Here is a 22,639-nt window from a genome sequence, read left to right as displayed (position 1 = left end):
TGTGCAAATTTCTACGCACGTAGTACTCCTCAGCGAGCTGCGCTGCTTTGTCCAGGCTGGTTTCCGTGAGCCTGTCCAGCAACCATAACCTCAAATCTTGTGGGATCACGCTGTAATATTGCTCCAAAGCAATACACTCTACAACCTTGTCATGATTGTTGTACACCTCAGCACTCTTGAGCCACTCCGTTAAGTTGGCTTTTAGCCTGTACGTGAAGTCCGTGTGGGACTCTTCACTTTTCTTACCCTGGCGGAACCACTGTCGAAATGCTTCAGCAGAGAGCCGGTATTTTTGAAGCAGCACACTCTTTACTTTGTCATAGTCGTCGCAATCACTGTCTGAGAGACGCGCTACGACTTCAGCTGCCTCGCCGGGAAGGAAAGGAAGCAACCTCTCTGCCCAAGCACACTTATCGATATGCGACTTTCGACATGCACGCTCGAAATTTACAAGGAAAAGTGCAATATCATCTTCTATTCTGTACATTGGGACAGAATCCTTCAGTGTGTGTCTCACCTGTTCTCCAGCCAAGGATACAGGGCTGGAACGCGCCGTGTCCGTACGGCTTGAAGCGTTTTCTAGCTCCTTCATTTTTAGAGCATGCTCACGGGCCTCCCGTTTTTCCTGTGCCTCGCGCTGCTCTGGTCTTTTCTGCTCCTCACGGAGCTCTTGCTTTTCCTGTTCCTTTTTCTCTCTTCGTTCTACAATTGTTCACCAAGCCTCTCCGGCCTCCTCAATCGTCACTGTGTCCCGACTCATAACCTCCAAAATGTCTTTCTTTCGTTTTGCAGAACACAGCGAAATTCCCAACTCTTCGCAAATATCGAGCAACTCCTGCACCTTGAACTTCTCCATCCTGGTTTTACACCCTGTGTTGTCAAACCGCCTATGCACTTTGGCGAAAACACAACAAACTCCAAAATCCCCTGATACTCATTTCCCGAAAATCACAATCCCTCCTAACGATTTAATTTGCTAGCGAGGTCTGGCGAAATGGGAAGTGACTCTCAGGCACTCACCCTGTCGAAGTAGCTAGTAGCAGTCAGTCCCGTTGCTGCTGAAGTCCTTTGGAGCCGGTGACTGACTTGTCCATCCCATAGCTGCCATCCAGTTATCGTGGTTCACGGGTAGCGTGGTGTCGGGTTGAGACTAGCAATCAAGTGGGCGATAGGAGACGGAATTAGGAGAAACAAAGGAAAAGAGCTTTATACAGCTATATACAGTATGAACAAAGAACTCGGAGAGCAGGACGGCAGCCTGCCTCCGTTGAGAGCTTCTCGAGCAATCTCTCAGTCGCCTCGCAACACGCTCGTCCGAAAACACTCTCATCTTCCTCTTGTCCGGCCCTGCCCACAACACAGTCACATATCACTGTCAGGCAGCAGGCGGTCCAGATGCAGCTGCAGGTCCCAAGGTCGCAGGAATGGGGCACAGGCCCTGGGACCCATTTCGAAGCCGATGGTAACAAGCGTCCAATAGTTGGCCGTGCATCCAGGCCTGCGCACACTGGAGCAGCCACGCTGGTTTCTTCTCTCCTGCTTGCCGAGGTCGCGTTCCTCCCGAAACCGCAAACGTAAGGGGAGAACAAAGTCCATCCCGCGTCACCGGGCTGTGTGGCGCCGCCGTGTCGCGGTGAAGCTTGGCCGGCCCAAATGCCCGAGGGCTTCAGCCGGCCTGGCACAACAGTATATAGAAAAGGCTAAGTAGAGTGAGCGTATTTTTCGCTGCAGGTTACTGGAAAATGTTTGCGTTTGCGCCCATGCATCTCTCCTATAAAGTCAAGTGAGGAACAAAATAAGAGCATTCTTTTAGACCTTCATGTGCGCATTAACCTAGCTGGGAACAGTTGCATCTTGCCTGTACTTACCTATGGGGCTGAAACGTGGAAGCTAACAAAGAGTGTTCTACTTAAGTTGAGGACAACGCAGAGGGCTATGGAAAGAAAAATGGTAGGGATAACTTTAAGAGATAGGAAACATGCAGAGTGGGTCAGAGAAATAACTCAAGTCACGGACACTCTAGTGGAAATCGGGAAGAAGAAATGGGCGTGGGCAACCCCGCCGCGGTGGCGCAATGGTTACGGCACTCGACTACTTTTCCCAAGGACGCAGGATCGAATCCCGGCCTCGGCAGCAGCTTTTCAGTGGAGGCGAAAAGCAAGGCGCCCGTGTGCTGTGCGATGTCAGTGCACGTTAAAGAACCCCAGGTGGTCCAAATTTCCGGAGTCCTCCACTACGGCGTCTCACATAGCCTGAGTTGCTTTGGGACGTTAAACCCCAAAAACCAACCAAATGGGCATGGGCAGGACATGTAGCGTGAAGAAGGGATAACTGATGGTCGCTTAGGTTAACAAACTGGATTCCAAGGGAAGAAAAGCGTCGCAGGAGGTGGCAGAAAATTAGGTGGGTGAGCGAGGTTAAGAAAATTGCAGGGGTAAAGTGGATGCAGCTCGCACAGGACCGTGTTAATTGGAGGAATATGAGAGAGGCCTTCGCCCTGCAGTGGTTATAGTCAGGCTGAGGATGATGATGATGATGAATTACTTTGACTAGTACCTCAAACATTTATTTCATTGAGCAGAATAAAACAAGTAATTGGCTTTGAACTAGGCAAAGTTACAAAGAACAAAACAGCAGCTTTATGACGCTGCTGATAATTTTCTACCTTCGCTAGAGTGAAGGTGCTTGGAGAAGCAAAAAAAAACCCATCAAAAGGTTTGTCATATGAAGAAGATGCTTCCAGTTGTTCATGGTGTCGTCCTCTTTCTTGAATGCGCTAGTAATAGGCCTGGAAGTTGATGAGTGTAAACTGTTAATCCTTGCCTTTTCTCATTTTCATGTTATTGAATCAGTTACTGTACAGTTGCCTACTGTAGCTGCAATTTCAGTGAGAAATAGCTCCTATCCTGTGGAACAAAGGGCCTTGTTTTAAATGTATTATATCCAAACTGTGCATCTGAAGACTATTTTGTTAAAATATGTGATATATAATTCAGCACAACTGTTGCTGACTTGAAAACCTTGCTGATTGGCGGCAAGGATCTATGAGTAATGACTGCAAATATTTTGCATAACGTCTTTATTGATGAAGTTGGAGTGACGTACAGCATCCCCAGGCAGCGGGAGAAAAGTCTAAGGAATCTACTGCTCTCAAGTGTTATTGAACGCAGGTTTTTTATTTGTTTTTACTAATGCTTTAGTCATTCCCAGATTTTCCACTGTGTCTGTAAAATTAGCACACCCTCCTGGTACTTATGAAATATGTCGACAAATTTGAAGTGAGTCATGAAGAAAAAAAATGCAAGTAATACTGTATATCCATGAGGCTAAGCTCTTGCTGCAGCCAGCATAATCCACATCACACTGTTCTCCAAGTGACTTGCATTTCCTAGTATGATAACTGATGAGTCAACAGATGATGTAAGTCTTTACATAAATATTTTTGAGTGCCCTTTAAGTGTGTCAGGTTCTAGGGGTTAAAACTAGGTTTATTTCTTCAAACGAAAAACACGTCCGTGCCGCAAAACGTCAGTCCCATACTCATTAGTCTACTCCGCTGACCAACGGCCCAGTTAAAACACCGCACCGCACCACAGATCACACACGCTTCTTCCGTTGTCCCGACACCATCTTCCTTCCTTCCCGCGCACTCCTAGCCTCGATCCCAAACCACCGCTTCGCTACCCTAGTAACTGCTGGGCACCTCACATCCTCCCTCCCTTATCATGTGTACATTATCAATCTGAATAATATGGTATGAGTTGATCCACATTATCTTTCTCGCACTGCCGGCTCGTCTGGGGATCTCTAAGCTTGTAAATCCTTAGTGTTCAACGGATGGGGAAAACTCTGCACTGCCTGCACTTTTTCTGGGTCGGGGCAGCAGTTGGCAGGGGAGATAATATGTCCAAGAAATTTCAGGGTGCATTTGCAGAGCTGAACCTTAGCTGGGTTTTTATGAGGCCAGCCGCTTGTATCCGCTTTAGCACCTCTTGCAGATGTTCAATGTGCGCCTCGAAGGACTCCGAGTAGAGGAGCATGTCATCAAGGAAGGCCATACAGTACTTGGGCTTGATGCCTTGCAGGATCTTGTCCATTAGAATTTGGAAGGTGGCTGGGGCCCCGGCCAAAGCAAATGGCATCCGTTTAAACTGGAATGAGCCTTGAGGGCATAAGAAGGTGGTCTTGGAGATGTCCTCCAGGGCAACCTGAATCTGGAAGAAGCCCTGCGACAAATCGAGGCTGGTAAACCACTGCACTTTTCTTAGTTGGGCGAGCACCCAGTCCGTTCTTGGCATAGGGTACACTGGTACCCTTGGCTTGGCATTCAGACTTCCGTAATCGATCGCAAGGCAGTATCCACCAGACTTTTTGGGGACCAAGGCAGGTACACTTCCCCAAGGGCTTGTACTGAGTTCTATAAGTCCCGCATTGAGCAGCTCTTGAAGGCACTGCTCCATGGCCTCTCTTTTCTTGGCATTCACTGGGCAGAGCTTGCAACGTGGTGGTACATTGTCTTCCGTGACAATCTTATACTCCACGAGGGTGGCGAGTCCCGGCTTTGCACTAAAGGCGGCCTTAAAGTCATCGAACACTGTTAACACACGCCTGTCCAAGCCCTCAGGCTGGCTGCTCACTCTGCTTTCAGTGTGCTGTGGCACTGGCTCTTGAAGGAGAGTGTCCAGGGCATACACATCATAGGTCTGTACAGACTGTGTAGGCCTAGTCACTTCGGACGCACAAACTTGATGAGTGAATACAGGTCTGTGCCAACTCTCCACCCACCACGGCCCATATGAATACACATGTCTTATGCCACGAGGAAGTCTCTTCCTAGAACCACATCCCTACACAGTCCCGGCATGTGCAAGAAGCGCTGCTTGCAACTGGCCCCTGCCCAGCAAAACCAACCGAGTAGTGCCAGTCCACCCTGTCGCTAGACGGAGAGAATGAGATTCTTCTCTAGGAATGGCACCTGCCAACTCTGCTGCTGCCATAGCAGAGTCACCAAAAAGGCTTACACTTTATCTGGCATTCAGGAGTGCGAAGACTATCGCCAACTGCTATTCCAAGCAAAGGCTCTTTGCTTCCAGCCGCAGCTGCCACTTGCAGCGTTGCTACGTAGGAGCCGGCTGGAGCAGCACCTATACCCGAGCGTTTCTTGGGCAGTTGGCTCTAGTATGCTCAGCCCTGTTGCATTGAAAGGAATGGGGGCTGTCTTGACTACCTCATAGCAGAATGCCTAGCAAAGTGGCCTGCACCTCCACAACAATGGCAGAGTTGTTGCTGCGAGTGCTGTCAAGGTGCCTCGGGGGCGCTACTTGGTGAATACCGCCACATACTGTTGGGAGGCAATGGCAATGTGGCCGAATTTGTAACATCGCCTGTGCCACTTGCGTTACCCACTGTTCCCGGCCAGCAGTCACTTGATGCAAGCATGCTTGCGAAATGGGTAGTTTGCAAAGCTGATGGGAGAAAAGGCCTCTTATACGCAGGGAAATTTAAAGAGCTCTGGTTGCTTTGTCTGCCTCCTTGAGCTGCTGCAACGTAGTTGACAATGGCTAGATCTTGGGCAACTTCGTTACTTTGAGGAGGGGGTAGCACATAGTTGAGGCGGCTTCACTCCTTCTTCATCAACGTTACCGCCGCCTTCGCCATATTGCGCAGGTTCTTAACTGCATGTTTTCCACTAGATCTTAGAACTGAGGGTGCATGAGTTTCGTGGCTGTATGAACCTTTTCCTCTGCAGGTATAGGCTCACCAATTCTCTCATAATATTCCGCTATCACATAAATGAAGTGGCGGAGATTCTTCTGCGGGTGCTGTGTGCAGCTCCGCTTTCAAGCGCTCATTATAGTCGATGGACGCAAACTCGGCCTGAAACTGCTGGACGAACGCTGCCCAGGTATCAAAATTGCCTGTGAAGCGCAGCCACAGTTTTGCGCTGCCTTCCAAGACCGCCGGAACTACTTGACGCAGGCGCTGTTCTTCTGTGATACCCGAGATGTCGCAAAACTCCTCTAACCGCTGCAAGAATTTATCCGGCGTTTGGTGGTCTTCGAAGCCTGAAAACTTCGGCATTTCCAAGGCGCGGACGGCACAACCGCTTTATCAGTTGGATGTAGGCCTAGCTGTGCCACCTGGCCTACTAGGCTGGAGTCCACCGGTGTCTGGAGGGACAAAGTGTGAACCTCCCCTGCGATTTGCTCCCATGCCAGAGTTGAACCGTCGGTGTGTGACAGCAGGGCCTGGATTACACTGTGAGCCACGACTGGGTGCGGCGCCTGCGGCTCGTCGCCTTGTTCCACACCTGTGTCCATGGTGATGCTTAGGATGAGCCCCCAATTTTTTCGGTTCTAGGGGTTAAAAATGGGGTTATTGCTTCAAATGAAAAACACATTCATGAAGCAAAACGTCAATCCCACACATAAGTCCGCTCCGCTGACCAATGGCTCAGTTCAAACACTGCACCACAGACAACACACGCTTCTTCCGTTGTCTCGATACCATCTTCCTTCCTCCCCGTGCACACCTAGCCTCGACCCCAAACCATCGTCTTGCTACCCTCATGACCGCTGGGCACCTCACAAGTGTCTCGCCCCGCAGGGGCACCTGTTAAAGCAGGTGTTTGCGTGTACTGTGCAACACCACGGACCCCAGCACCCACGCTTAGCCGTGCGTGGCATCGCCGTGTCTGGGGAAAAGGGGATCCTGGTGGTTGAGCCGATGCCGAGTGCTTGGACCTTTAAGGCCCCTCGGCGGAGGCAACACGAGGCCCACGAGGCCCACGCTTCCCATAGACGGCACCTCCGGGCTGACCCACCCGTGGGAAATCGGCAGTCGCCTTTTCCTATCCTCCCCTCCATCTTTTGCTTTCCTATCTTCTTTCTTATAACTGTCCTGTCTTCTCCTATCTTCAATTCTTCCTGCTTCCGGGCGGCAAGGGTTAACCTTGTGTGGCTAACCACCCTGCGTTACGCCATATTTGGTTATAGTCAGGGTGTACAACTGGCGTGGGCAGGACTATCTTCCAAGTTCCTGTCCAGTCCCCTTGTTGGACTCCGTGGTGGGTGGTTGCCACCCTGGCCGAAAAACATACTATTTTATGGCTTCTTCTAAACTTTCAACCGATTGCCTCCCTGCGAAGCGGGGGCGCACCGAGTTCACTGCTCAGTTTTTTGTGAAGACTGCAAACAGCTTTCCCCGATACCATGTAATTCATAGTGAGCACACTGAAAAAACTGCAAGACACATCTCCCATTCATTGTGTCAAAGACTCTAACCGATGCCATAGGGCAAGGATACAAAATAAAGAAACTAGGAAACGGAGACCTTCTTTTGGAAGTGCTGTACCACCACCAGTTCGAGAAACTCTCAGCAGTCACTGCATTTGGACACACACATTGTTATAAGCCTGCACCGTTCGTGGTGTCCTCTCAGACAATGACCTCAAATACATGACCGAAGAAGAGCTTCTGGAGGGACTGAAAGATCAAAACGTCACAAACGTCCACATGATAAGAATCAGACGAGACAACAAGGAAATCGACACCAAACACTTTGTCCTCACCTTCGCTTTGAGCACACTTCCAGACTCGGTGCAGGTGGGGTACACAAAAATCAGCATTAGACCCTACATCCCTAATCCGCGACGTTGCTTCAAGTGCCAAAAGTATGGTCACGGTGCACAGAGCTGCCGAGGCCGACCCACCTGTGCTAAATGTGCCGCTCATGAGCATGAAATTGAAGATTGCAATGTTCAACCACACCTTTGTGCAAACTGTGAGGGCGCCCATCCTGCCTACTCATGAAGCTGTCCAGTATTGAAAAGAGAAAAAGATATACTAACCCTCAAGGTCAAAGAAAACCTAACATTCAAAGAAGCGCGGACAAAGCTTGAGAATCAAAACCCAACATACTCCGTTGTGACGCAGAAGGGCGTAGCATCATAGCGGATTTCGGCGCCTGCCCAGGCCACGCACAGTGAGCCAGGAGCAGCGCCATCTGCGCCCTTGGCGGAAGCAGCTGCCGCTGCTCTGCCGCGCGAACCTCTCGGTCAGCCGGCCCCAAGGCACCGTCACACATGGGGAAGTCTAAAACAGACCTATCCATCCCCTGTACACAATCTTCCAGCACATCTGACGATGTGATGGATACAACCCCGCCTCCGCTGCAGCGGTGGCAGAGCTCTCTGGAGCATAAAAGAAGGGACAAAATCCCTATTACAGGTCCAAAGGACCAACCAACATAAGTTTTTTTTTAACTTTTTCACCGTTTTCTAAACATGTTATTCCTAATCCACTGGAATTGTCGTGGCCTTTTAAAAAACTACAATGACGTAACAGACCTTTTAAATTCACTGTCCCCTGTGGTGCTATGCCTACAAGAGACCAATCTGGGACCTCAACAAAAAAAAATCTTAAAAAAGCGCAAAGTGTTTCGATGTGACAGAGAGCAAGCAGGTCGCCTCTCCGGAGGCGTTGCTATTGTTGTGCAGAGCAGTATTGCAACGCGAGAAGTCCATCTCAAAACTAATTTCGAAGCTGTTGCAGTTACTGTTGTTCATTATAAAATAATCACAATATGTTCTGTCTACCTTCAACCTCATGTCATTGTTACCCTTCACGATTTAGAGGAACTTTTACAACAGTTACCTGAACCATATATTTTAGTTGGAGATTTTAATGCACACTCCTCCTTTTGAGGGAGTGAGCAAACAGACAGTAGAGGACGTATTTTAGAAGCTTTTTGCTGTGCAACAACATCTGCCTCCTGAATACAGGTAAACAAACATATTGCTCCCCAAGCTCAGGAAAAATGAGCTGCTTAGATCTATCATTTTGTTCACCATCAATTTTCACCGATCTTAAATGGGACATTCTCGACGACCCATATGGAAGTGATCATTTACCTGTCATAATAAGTCTAACATCCTCACCATCCATCACTCTAACCAAACCACGGCGATGGAAACTTCACTTGGCAGATTGGACACTTTTCCTGTCCAAAGCTGACCTCATAAAAGTATTTTCAGAAAATCTCAGCATAGATGAGCTGAATGAAGAGATTACAGCTTGTATTATTGCTGCAGCACACCTAGCTATTCCACAGTCCTCGGGAACTGTATAGCAAAACCATAAAGTGTGGTATACACAAGAGTGCAAAGAGGCAAAAAGAAAACAAAATAAAGCTTGGGGAATATTCCGGAGATATCCCACACATGAGCACCTTATAACTTTTAAAAAGGCCAGGGCTAAAGCACGGTGCATTCGCCACAAAGCTGAAAAAGCCTCATGGCAAAATTATGTGTCATCAATAAATAGCTCAACCACATCTAAAAAAATGTGGGAGCAGGTTAATAAACTAGACGGCAAATACTATATCCTTTCACGATTCCACTTTTAACAACTCCTGGTACACAAATGAGTGTAGAAGAACAAGCAAACATATTGGGGGAACATTTCGCTACAATCTCTAGTTCGGCACACTATACACATTCCTTTATAAAGTATAAAAAAGCAGCTGAAAAACAGACTCCCAATAGCTGGAGGCACAAATTAACCTTTTAACTGTTTAATTACACTTGAAGAAATAACTAGAGTATTAAATGCCGGCAAACAAACTGCACCAGGTCCAGATGAAATACATTATGAAATGCTTGCTCATTTGACTCCATTGTCAGTAGATGCATTATTGAAATTTTTTAATAAAATATGGATATCTGGAACAATACCAGAAGCCTGGAAGACAGCCGTTATAGTACCACTCTTAAAGCCTGGGAAGCCCCCGGACTCCCCAGGCAGTTATAGGCCAATAGCCCTGACGAGCTACCTTGCAAAAGCTTTTGAAAGCATTGTAAATACAAGGCTCATGTTTGTTCTTGAATCCCGGAAACTTCTTGATACCCATCAGTGCGGCTACAAAAAAACATGTTCAACTATTGATCACCTTGCCCGACTGGAAAATACTATCCGAGAAGCCTTTATCCATAAACAGCATTGCCTTGCCGTATTTTTTGACCTCGAAAAAGCCTATGACACCACGTGGAGGTTTGGGATCCTGCGTGATTTGGGAGAGCTTGGCATTCGCAGCAGGATGCTAAAATGTATAAGCGACTTTCTCTCTCAACGCTCATTTAAAGTACGTCTCGGTTCTGCCCTTTCTAAAACCTTCATACAAGAAAATGGTGTGCCTCAAGGATGTATTTTAAGTACTACTCTGTTTATAGTAAAAATTAACAGTATAGCAAAAATAATCCCAAAATCCGTTATGTACTCTGTCTACGTAGACGACCTTCAGATTGCATGTACATCCTCCAATGTGTCAACATGTGAGAGGCAAATACAGCTCACAGTAAATAGACTGGCAACGTGGGCAGATAGGAATGGCTTCAGGTTTTCTACTCAAAAGTCGGTAGTCGTTTTGTTCTCTCTCAGAAGAGGACTGCACATTGATCCCACCATCCACCTTAATGATGTTAAGCTACCTGTAAAGCACGAACATAAATTTCTAGGGCTAACTTTTGACAGAAAGCTTTCATTCCTTCCCCACATAAACAACCTAAAAAAGAAAGCTTCAAAATCTCTCAATATATTGAAAGTCCTTTCACATAAACACTGGGGATCTGACAGAACATGTCTTTTAAAAATTTACCGCTCTGTGGTTCGCTCATGTTTAGATTATGGCTGCATAATATATGGATCTGCAAGGCCGTCATATTTAAAACGACTGGACTCCGTACACAATTCAGGCTTGCGTATTTCAACTGGTGCATATAGGACATCCCCCATAAACAGCTTATATGTAGAAACCAATGAACCATCACTTACAAGCTGAGGAAACATGCTCACATGCTCATACATTCTAAAGATCCGTTCACTGCCAAACCATATCTGTTACCCAATAGTTACAAAGTGCCAGTCTCGAACACTGTTCATAAACAAACCTCAAAAAATAAAACCACTTCTGCTCCGCTTTGAAGAGAAATGTCAAGTTTTAGACTTAATAGACTCATTACCTAATATTACCCGAAAACCTGATCCACTTCCACCATGGTACTGCCTGCCATCTGTATGTGACTTCACATTAAACCAATTCCAGAAAAAACAAACACCACATGAACACATATTGCAGGAATTTTTAGCCCTAAGTGAAAAATACAGAGAATATGTGGCATTCTATACAGATGGTTCAAAATCTGCACAATACGTCGGAAGCGCAGTGGTCCAAAACAATTGGAATAGAACAGTACGGCTACCACAATGTGCATCCATTTTCACTGCCGAGTGTTATGCAGTCCTCATGGCCCTAGAAAAAATTAAAATTGAAAACATAGAGAATAGTGTCATTTACACTGATTCTTTGAGCATACTAACAGCATATAATCATAAAAATGCAGGCAAATCGCTTATTGGTGACATCATACACAGCATAAAAACAGCCACAACCCAGGGACATACCGTAAAGCTTTGCTGGGTTCCGAGTCACATAGGAATTGATGGAAATGAAATCACTGATATATGCGTTGCACAAGCTCGACATATAGAAATGAAGAAAGTGCACGTTCCCTACAAAGAAGCAGTCAAATTAATGCAGTCTAAGCTAAGAGATAGATGGCAGTCTAAATGGAATAATGAAGAAAATAATAAGCTACACCTAGTAAAACCTGTCATATCTGCATGGAAGTCATGCACACACCAAGAACGATTCACTGAAGGGGGGATGTGGGTCTTAAAATTTTTTTTTTTATTCTTGGTCCAATCTGAATAAAACTTCACAGCCTTGTTCAGTTTTTCACACTGATTTCAAATCTGTAATTAGATTTGTGATAGCTGCACTGGTTCATGAAATTCTGAGGTTTAAAAGGAAACAATAGTGGTAATTTCTTACGGGACTTTTTGACAATTTTGCCTTTTAAAATGCAAAAAGCAAGTATGTGGCTGCAATGCCAAAGACATGCTCTAGGGGGTGATGCTATTTTTGTTCATTTTAATGCAATTTATAGGCAGAAAACTGGACCAACATTTACAGTGAATAATTTCGCTCAAATTTCCTCTCATTACTATCCTAATTTGTAATTAGCAGAGTAATGCTACAATGATATAAATAGCATCACCCCCTAGCATTTTTCCTCATGATTACAGTGATACCATATTTATTATTGTCACTCAATGACAACATAGAAAAAAGGCCCGTAAGATTGAGTGCGGTGTCCAAAAACATCGAACTGAGAAAAACGCATTTGAAGTTTTAGACAACTGTAACTTTTGCTAGAATGCAGGTACAACAATTTAAATAGCATCATTGTGTAGCCCTGCTTTTCAGAAAGAAGGCCATACTAAATATGTAACTGTAGCTTCTCATAAAATTGGCAAATCCCAGCCATAAAGCCATGTATGTACCCCTAGACCAGCATGAGAAACTGAATTTAGCATTTGAGGTGCCCGTTTCAGTGCCCTCCAAGATAAATAAATGCTCAAATTGTGTAAGAAAACAGCCCTGCCATAGACAGACAAACTTACACGAAGTTTAGGTTGAAACATGGTGGCATGTTTATTCAAACGGCTGGTCACTGTCCCAGAATAACTGTTCTATAGCAGACCAGGGCTATATGCAGGATCCCTTGCTGGCTTGTGTCGCTTAGCAAACCTTGCCTTGGCAGCACTGTTCTCCTGGTGTTCTTTCCGAGACTTCTGTAGCCTGTTTCTATCCTTCTCAAGGCTGCGGCGCACCAAGCAATTTCCAGCACTGTAACCGAGCTTCTGGGCAATTTGTGTGCTGCTTTTGACGGCTCCCTGGTTGAAGCGGCTGATAGCCTCAGCCACTGCTCTTTCAGTGCTGCGCAGTGAGGCATGCTGACTTTTTGGGACCTGATCCCAGATCATGGCATGGAGACTTTCATTTGAGTTCTGTGTGATCCCATCACTGCACCGCTTCAAGAGGGCATCGTCACTCAGCCTCCTAAACACAGGCTCCAATGCCTCGCAAACGAAGCCAGGCAGGCTGTTTTTGTGTGGTGGCGGCTCCTCATTCATAGCCACGGCCCTGTTATATCTGCACCAAGACTCCGGGCCTTCAGGGCAGAATTCGTGTCTTGGTGCCTCATCCGTTGACGACATGTGGTGCAATGTAGCCTGGACTGCTTTCTGCATGCCCGGCACATCGTTTCTGTGGCTCCGTAAGGCATAGCCATAATAACTCGTGATTTTTTTAATCTTTTCTTGAGTGAGCCTTCCTTTCCCACCAAGTGGCTGACCTTGGGCTTTTTTTTTGTCGACAAGGGTGCGCAGGGCAGCTCCCATGCGTTTGTGAACGTGGTTTATACAGTCCTTTTTATCCACTTTTATGTACCCATATACTTCATCTTCAGTCAGGGCATGGTGCGTCCGGCTATCCCCATCAGACAGCATTGTTGTGTATCGCAGCTTGTGTTTTACAAGCGACCGCCGAAACAAGCACAGGGCTGCTTCAACTTCCATCTGGCCAGCCTTGCAGTCAACGTTTTTTTGGCAAAGTGGGGCATGCTGGACCAGCCAGGCTGCATGTCCTTCTTCATTTTCTTTAGGGCCTTTTGTGCAGCCGAGGCAAAAGTTTGATAAAACAACATGGTCTATTACAAGACCAGTATACATCTCAACGATGCACCCCACACAGATGTGGGAACTGTGTCCACGAGTCAGCCAGGTGCCGTCATACACTACGTCGATGTTTCCTGGCGCGTTGCCGAACTCCGTATATAATTCCTTGATGCGAGCAACGCTAGCGGCCTCGCACTCGGTAGCGGTCGCAGTGCAGGCTTCTTGCATCATCTTCATGTGGCCCTGATAAGTTTTGTGATGCAAGCCGCGGTGTGATATATTCATCACGGCGAAAAAGTCGGACAGGGCTGTCGCTCCCTTGCCGATGCTGTGAATAGCTTTCATAGCGCGCACATTCACCTCAAAAGCAGTTATCTTGGCATCAGTCGCACCGGCCACCCTCGGAGATGAGAAACGCTCCTCGCGCAAGTCGCAGGTGCTACAGGACAGCACGAGCTTTGCACACAGCCCATACTCTGGGCCCGACTTCGATAAAGTCACGCTTTGCGTGCCACACTCAGGGCAAAGCACAAGCCCAAGGAACGTGTTCACCGCGGCTAAGTCCACGATGACGAATTCCGTACAGTTTTCCTTGTCGCTGTCGCTCGCCTGCAGATCGATGTCTAGAAGCTTGAACTTGCGTTCTGTTGCGCTCTGCGACGCCAGATGCTCTTTCACGTCCGCAGCATTTCTCGCGCACTCGGCAGACTCACCAGCAGAATAAAATACTGTGTCGATGCGGTCTTTGATGCCTCCAGAAGCATCCGTTGACGGTTCAGTAACTCCAAATGTACTGCAGCTGGGCTGGCTAAGCAGAGAACAGGCCGGTTCAGATGCAACAGGCGATCGTGGTAGCGCGCCGTCGTCCGGGGCAGCTGGCGTCAAGGCAACGCCGTCGTCCTTCGGCCGCGCGTTCCATGGACGCTTTCGTTTCTTCCCGTACGCTTGACGCGTCTTCTTCTTTAGACGAGCGTCTCCAGCCATTCCGGCACAAAACAGAAATGTACTGTGTCGAGAAACACGATCGGAAACCAAGACGCGCAAAGCGGCAGTCACGGCGGCGAACGTAGAAAAAAAGAAGAAAAAGGCGTGACGTGCCGGTCGCGCCAGCCAATGGGAGGCGCGGAACGGGACGCTTGAAACGCGCGCGCCCCACGAGCCAATCAGCGGCCCGGAAGTTTCCCTCAGAAAACCGGCTAGGGCGGCCGTTCTGTTTGAGCGACGCCATTTTGAAAGGCCGCAAAATGCGCACAAAGAAACCAGCTTCGAAACAAGCCCAAAATGGCGCCGATCGGCCGGCTGCTTTGCTCGTGGCGCGCGCGGGAAGTTCGAACAAATTTTGTCCTTTCTCGGTCATTTTGGGGCTCCCTTGGTGTTTTGAAAACAGATTTTAGCGCATTTCCCGATCAAATTCAGCGTTAATAATTTAATGGCAGGTGCTTGAAGGTACAAACAATCCGAAAATGAGTTTTTCTCAAAATCGATTTTTTGGCTATTTTTGACCGTTCTAAGACCCGCGTCCCCCCTGAAGTCATTTTATGTCGCCTCCGTATTGGACATACACACCTTACACATGGTTATATTCTTAGAAAAGAGGAAATACCAACATGCAACCTTTGCGGAGAAACAATCACAATTAATCACATTTTATATTCCTGTACAAAGCTCGAAGAACTAAGAAAGAAGCATTTTCCAATATTTTATTCAGAATATATTCCTATTCACCCTAGCTTACTCATAGGAGAAAATGCTCTTGTTAATATATCATGCGTTTTTATGTTCTTAAAAGATGCCAACCTTCTTAACAAATTATGAGTTTTTTTTTTTAACCATATTCAATACATCTGCTGCATGGACAGCAGATCTCATCATGTGTTTGGCGCATGATAGCCTTAGATGCTTATGCGCCATAAAACACAACACACAACACAACAACAAGTGTCTCGTTAGCTGTTGCTTCTTTTCAGAAGCTATCCTGGTGGACAGACATCACGCCAGCACAGGCTTGTATGCGGTACAGCAGGCCACTGCAAAATTGCGGAAAAACTGCCCCTTATGTCACTGCTGCAAGCGGGTTTGAAGAATTTGATCTGCTGTGGTCAGAACCTGTCCTCATTTTTTTCTTTCAAAGCCAGCATGCACACTTGACAAGATATCGGGAAATGTGTTTTTCTTTGCTAGGACCAACTAGAACGTAAATAATTGCATAGTTGCAGTGTCAGGTGACACCAGGGCATGCTAAAGCACTGAAATGCAGCATGTGCTATTGTCTTCATTGTGACTTGCAGTGCCCAGAAGCATGGCCACAGCGTTTCCCGGAAGCACGTTGGAGTCGACAAGTGGAGCCAGTGAACACGGAGGGGAAGGATTTTGTTCTTCCAACTGTCGGCGTTCTTCTCTGCATACTCGGGTCTGTTCTTGGCAGTATCAAAGTGTTCTGTCTAGTTGGAGCACTGTCACATCACTGGAGCCTGCGTCATCATGTCTGCATGACAACAGTGCAAGGCGCGCGGTGCAGTTGAGCCTGTTTACTGTCATGAGCGTTTATCATGCCTGAATTTTGCACTCAGGATGTAGCAAGTCTGGGAATAGAGCAGCTTGCGTTTCACTCACAGCGTGATTGCGGCATGCAGTAAACGCTGTGTGTGGTCAAGGCTTTATGATTTCCGATTGCATTGAGCAGACGATGCGGGGGTTCCAGCTGACTGCTAGGGCAGAGGAATCTTTTCCACTTTTTCAAATTCATTGCTTGCGATACAACTGTGCACCTGGAAAGCACTGACCACATGCTCGCTGGCTGCAAGTCATATTAAACGCAATGTACAAACAGGACCAGGAACGGGCATGGGTCATATCGTCCTTGTCGGGTTTTAATGTGCTATTTGTCATCTTGTTTTGGAAGAATGCAGGCAGCGGCATCAGCTGTAGTGGAGTGCCTCCTAGAGGGCCCTGCTAGGCAGTGAGAGGAAAATTGCTAGTAAAACCTCTTTACAAGAGACACTCAAGGGACCCGAATACGGTGTCTCTTTTAACCAAGGTCTCTCGTAACCAAAAGTTCGTACCAACTAGTATGTGCAGCACTTTAGATTTCCATAGCAAAATTCTGTTCCTCATTAGCGTCCTTTTACGTTGCAATATGTCACCAACTGAGGAGTGCCACCTCTTGACTGGAAAGTCAAAATGTCCCCGTTATATCAGCCACACAGGAATGTGATGTGAGTGGTTGAAACTGCGGGGACATTTTGATTTTTCAGTCAAGAGAAGTCACTCCTTTGTTCCTGACATGTTGCAACATAAAAGGACACTAATGAGGAACAGAATTTTGCTATGGAAATCTAAATTGCCACAGATACGAATTGATGAGTCAGCTGCGTTACATGAGCGTACCTGGGTTAATTGTAATTCTTCTAAATAGTGATGAAGTTACTTAGGACCCGGAAATGTTGCCCTAGTAACAAAGTGTAACCAACCAGTGTAACTTAGTAACCAACCAACCATTTTCAAGTGCCTTTTATAACCGAGTGTCTCTTGTAATGCGATTTTACTGTAATTGAGTGGTGAAAAATTGTTTGCTTATGTCATAATTAGCACAGTTTTCTGCTGTAGTTGCATGAAGTAAGAGCTTGCGTTGACCATATTTGCGGCTTTGCGATAGAATGCCTGCCTGCTGATCATAAGGTCCAGCACAGTGAGTCTATCTTTGCCATATGCTACTTCCTGTTCCCGTGAAATTTGACTTGAGCTAAGTTTAGGCAAGTGGCATAGAAAGGACAAGTCTGGGCTTAATTTGAGGCCTTAAAATGTTGTATTAGCTCTGGTATATTCTGCTTGTGTGCTTTGAACGCTTTTTGTATGGTGGTACGTTTTCTTATTTCTAAGCGTAGGGAACTGTTTAGCACACTCTTTATCACTATAGAAGTTTGTTCAGGGGACTGTTGATTAGCTCCCATTGTTTACACTCATGCTTTGCCATTAAAGCATCCAGTGCAGGGAATAAAAGGACCGTTATGTATACATAATTGCAAAACAGAACAGGTTTATTTTGTTAGAAGCCCCTTGTTTATTAACCCAGAACAACAGAGATGCCTTTTTAATTATGAAATGGGCCCTTTCATTGAGATAATAAATAATGCACTACAAAAATGTATGGCTGTTTGCAGTTGTTGCAGTTTGATCCAATTCATTTAAGACAAGTCCTCAATGCTGGTGGCACAAAAAGAGGTTGTTTATATGATTTTGTGCATTGGCATGCATAAGTTAGCAGCTGTTTTTCATCTTCTGGTTGTGGACAAAAAATGTAGGTTAGTTTGCATAAATACAGAACTTTGCACCGCAGCATGTAGTAAATACTACAGAAAATAGTCATTTTTGATTTTTGTGCCTTGATGCAGATTGCAGCAGAAGACAAATAACGAAGGCTTGCAGCAGAGCTTCATGAGATGAGCAATTAGGTGAATACTTCCTGTTTTCTGTTATGAGAGCCGCAACTTTCGCAGTTCAGCTGTGCCTATAAATTTGGTTATAGGCAAAAGAAAAAACCACAGTGGCAAGTGGTGCATTTTGTGATAACTGTCTTCACACCCCTGTATTCATCTTTATCATGCACTGAATACAGTGCCATGTGCCACAGGTGACAGTTATAAAACTGCCATCGTTGAAGCCAGTCTTATTTCGTTTGAGCAGGGTTCTCAAGTTCTTTTGCTCAACAGCCTTCGGTATTTACCACGGAACCACTCACACTGTCACAAAAAGGCAATGTTGCTTGCATATGAACTCCTGGTTTTCTTTTTCCTATTTATTTTGTAAGCATTTTTTTAATGTTGCTTGCATATTAACTCCTGGGTTACTTTTTTTTTTCTGTTTATTTTGTAAGCATTTTTTTAATGTTACTGGCATAATAACTCCTGGTTTTCATTTTTTCTATTTATTTTGTAAGCATTTTTTGTTTTCTTGAGTTTGGCTACATGCTTTGACGTGCATCATGGCACGATGCCAAGATCTGGGCTGCGGATGATGCCTACGCTGATGGTGCGAAACTGAGAAACAAGCTAGGATAAGGAAATCTAATGCTCTGAAATAGGCTTAAAAGACCCGTGCATTGTGCCTGACTCACTAGCATAGCAAGGAGTGGGACAGGAGCATTGGGGGAAAAGGTGTGGGGAAGACAGGGAAAAAGCTGTCTTTCCTCCTGCGGTATGACGCAGGTATAAAAAATACGGTTCGCTGAAGGCAATACTAGTGCCAGTAAGGCTTCAGTATTGCCAATGGAGGTGGCACTGCCCACCAAGTGCTGTTTTGGCTGCAGATGGTTCATTGAAAAGCCATGAACTGCTACGTGGCTGGCTGCATAACTTAATTTCCCGTGGCACTGTATGTTAAAGTTCATGTTTCTTTGTTGCTATGAGAGCTTTGACACACCTTTTAGCCGTACATGCTTATTAGAGCTGATCCTTGTACAGTCATGAACAAAGTTTGCAAGGTGCAGATTTGCAAAAAATATATGCCTCAAGAATCCGCGTATAATACAAGCTCGTTATAATACAAGGTGCAATTTTGGGATAGTAAAAACGGAAAAAAAATTTTCAACCACGTCTGATACAAGCGAGGAAAAATCAGTGAAGCATTGATTGCACTATATTTCGCAGTTGGCTCATCGTTTTTGCGTCCAACACCACCCCACAACAGACATTCAATAATGCTGTGAACCTTCATGTGCCGATGCTGGTTCACTTCTCTACTTGTGCTGACACTCTTGGTCAGAGAATTTTATGCGTCATGAGACGAGCAGCTCATATTTGCCCCAGTAATCGCAGAAGCCACAAGGTCCTACGGTTGTTCTAATATCTAAAACTAGTAGGCCGCTCCTGGCTCGGACGTAGAATGGCAGCGCACGAGCTACCGACCATCATGCACCGTGCTCGCGCCTGTTCACGTCAACATCTCATGCAGATGCGTGGTGTGTGCACCCAGGAAGTGTTCTCAGGTCCAGGGTTTTTATTTTTTTTTTATTTATTTATTTACATTACCCCTCAGGGCCAGAGGCATTACAGAGGGGGAGTGGTAAATACACAAAAAATGAAGAGAGTACAGTATGTAAGTACATGAATGTCAAATAGCACCTGAGTATACAATGTTAGCTAGAGCTATGCGGAACTGCTCATAGTTAGTAATGCCAACAATTTTTGCGGGAAGGTGGTTCCAGTCTCGTGAGGTTCGCGGCAGGAAAGATGGTGAGAAGCATTTCGTGTTACATGATAAAATTCCAACTTTGTGTTGATGGTCAATGCGATGGGATACATAAATTGGACGGGGAATGAGGCGATCACGAAGAGCGGGATGATGGTACAACTTCTGGTACGTGTATTGTCTGCCGAGAGTCCTTTGCTGGAGCTGTCTATCAGTTAAGGTCTTTGTCGGTACTTCTAAATGCGTTCAGTATCCCGCATTTCTTGAAAGCACGACCAATGTGCTCCTTGGGAATACTGTTGAAACGTCTGTGGCTCAGCTGTAGGGCGTGGCAAGCACGACTGGAGAGGCCCGTGAGAGACCTGTGCAATGTGCCGGGTGATCCTTTCTCTATCCGCATAATTCATATCCTGAGTCTCTTTGAGAAGCTAAACCCTCAAAACCAAACCAAACCTTTCTTTATTCTTCATCCCTACATCGTGCGAGGTCTGGCCGACCTTCCGGCCGTGTGTGCGTCGCGGGCACCATAGTCGCAAGAATCGTGATAAAACCGAAGCCACCAAAACAGTCAGCCTATACCACCTCTAGATAGTGCCTCGTCTCGCTGAAAGCCTGATGCTGATGGCATTGATTGATAATGAGACCAGAACTGTGAATTTAGGGTGAAGTTTGTTTGGATCTGCATATAATGGAAGGCAGAAATCTGACATGATAAGATTGGGGGAAATAACCTCATATTATACGAGGCTTTTACAATATTTTATTTCAGTATTGTCTCACTAGCCAGTCAGATGGCATTTGTTCCAGCAGATATAGCACTCAGTTCTCCTCATGCTTGTACACTTTTTTTTCTTTCTTTTCCCGCCGGGGTGGCACAGTGGTTACGGCGCTCGACTACTGTTCCCAAGGACGCGGGATCGAATCCCGGCCTTGGCGGCCGCTTTTCGGTGGAGGCGAAAAGCAAGGCGCCCATGTGCTGTGCGATGTCAGTGCACGTTAAAGAACCCCAGGTGGTCGAAATTTACGGAGTCCTCCACTACGGCATCTCTCATAGCCCGAGTCGCTTTGGGACGTTAAACCCCACAAAAGCAAACAAAACCAAACTTTTTTTCGAGCCTGCAACATTTGTGCGGAGATATGTAAATACAAGTTTACATTTCACTTTATCCGAGAGGGATAATTAGTGTTTTTCAACATTGACACATTGTCACCACATAAACATTCTTTTTCTTGGACTATCACAGGCTCCTCACTAATCTTCTTATGTCGCAGAACACTTTGATGGTGCACATTACATGTGTAGGGTCTAAATATTGTCCAAAGTAAAGCCTGTATGCTATTTGTTATTAGTGTTAATACAATTCAGACTGGTCCAGGACAATTTATTTATATACTTACATCTCAGTTTTTATTGTGTTATGCTTAAATTCAGTAAAATAGCTATTGGTTTTAATCTTGGTTTCTGCCCTGAAAACCTTACCTGCAGAAGCTGCCTGAAGCTTGCCAGTGCTATTTTGGAGAGGTGTGTGCTTTGCAACTAGTTCAGTCTCCCTTAGCACTATATACTGATAAAAGAATGCAGATTTGCTTAGTCCTTCCAGGGGTAACCAGCAGCCCTTTTGCCTTTTTGTGAGGCCATAAAGGTCATAGTCATCGCATACTATTTTAGTTGATATCATGCTATAGCATTGTTGCTCGTGCTATCATCTTACATACTTTAATTGCATCCATTTGGGCTGATACATGTATGCTGGAAAGTGTGCATCAAATTAAGGGTCAAATATACATTACTGGCTATAGGCAACATACCGTTATTGCATTACTGCAGTTTACCTTTGGTTGTGAGCACCAGCTAATTCCAACTTAAATCGTAGGGCAAATGCATATTTAACATATGCGATAAAGGACTGTGATGTGGACTGAAAGCTGCAGGTCTTGACCATTGGTTTCAACCTCCATGGGCTGCTAGAGTGCTGCCTGAAACCGCTTGCGCAGCCTGAGAAATTCCAGCCCCAGTAGCAGATAACTTGCCACCTGCATTAATGAGCCAATTTTATGTAACAGTTGCATAATAAGGCAGTGCAAGCAGAAGCCTACAGTGCCTAAGGAACATCTTAGCCAAAGCTACAGTGTCCTAGAAGGGGGCAGTGGGCTTACTCAGCTGCTTCTCTGATGCAGTCCGCGTTACATCTAAGAGGTGGCACCACAAGCAACTTCAGTGTAAGCTTCTTGCAGCTTTCGTTTTCCTGACGTGTCTCTTGATTTCAGATTAAGTTGTTAAGTCCTTTTTTTTGCTTTTAGTTTTGAAACACTTGAGGTTCTTCTTTAGCAAGCAGCACAGTTGTTTAGGCCACATGATATTTCGCTTCATAGTACCTTGTGTAAAAGGACGACAGCAACTCCGGTGATTTGCCTATCCTAACCGTGAGAGATTTTATTGAAATAAGTCGTAGCCGACGAATTTTGTTCATGCGGAATTAGTAGGTGGTTATTTTATTATATATCCAAACGAAAGGAAAAGATGTTTGCCAGCCCCGGTATCTGCTATCTGGTATCAAGCACCGTAACTGAGGCGGTGGAAATAAAGCGATAGTGAGGAAGTGATGGAGGAAATTAGACAGGTGAGTGACAGGGAGAAAGGACAGGCTTTTAAGTTTTCTGAATTATCAGGCAACAATAAAAAAATTATGTAACAAATCTTGCATTAGAGGATCGGTGGGCAAATATACTGTTTCGTTGCGTGTCGACTAAATTAATTTTGTATCAAGGTTATGTCTGGTAGTCCACCAGTGAATTAAAAAAAAAAGCGCGTATACTTCCTAGCCGAGCTATAAAAGCAGACATGCTAGTGAAGTTTGTGAATTTGCTAAGCCAGA

The 22,639-nt window shown here is 45.8% G+C and overlaps 1 protein-coding gene across 3 annotated transcripts in view; it reads left to right on the top strand.

The window, feature by feature from the left end:
* The window catches only part of LOC146183657 (uncharacterized), a 59,997-nt gene that overhangs the window by 7,756 nt on the left and 29,602 nt on the right, over positions 1 to 22,639 (top strand). For all 3 annotated transcript variants that reach the window (XM_084609181.1, XM_084609179.1, XM_084609180.1), the window contains exon 2: positions 15,866 to 15,987. In XM_084609181.1, coding sequence (XP_084465307.1) covers positions 15,866 to 15,987 — 122 coding nt within the window. The remainder of the gene's footprint in view (positions 1 to 15,865; positions 15,988 to 22,639) is intronic.

This window comes from Amblyomma maculatum, chromosome 7, assembly GCF_055883805.1.
Source record: "Amblyomma maculatum isolate TAMU_Amacu chromosome 7, ASM5588380v1, whole genome shotgun sequence".
Classification (NCBI taxonomy): Eukaryota; Metazoa; Arthropoda; class Arachnida; order Ixodida; family Ixodidae; genus Amblyomma; species Amblyomma maculatum.
The sequence above is the reverse complement of the archived record's forward strand: the minus strand, read 5'-3'. Positions and strand labels throughout refer to the sequence as shown.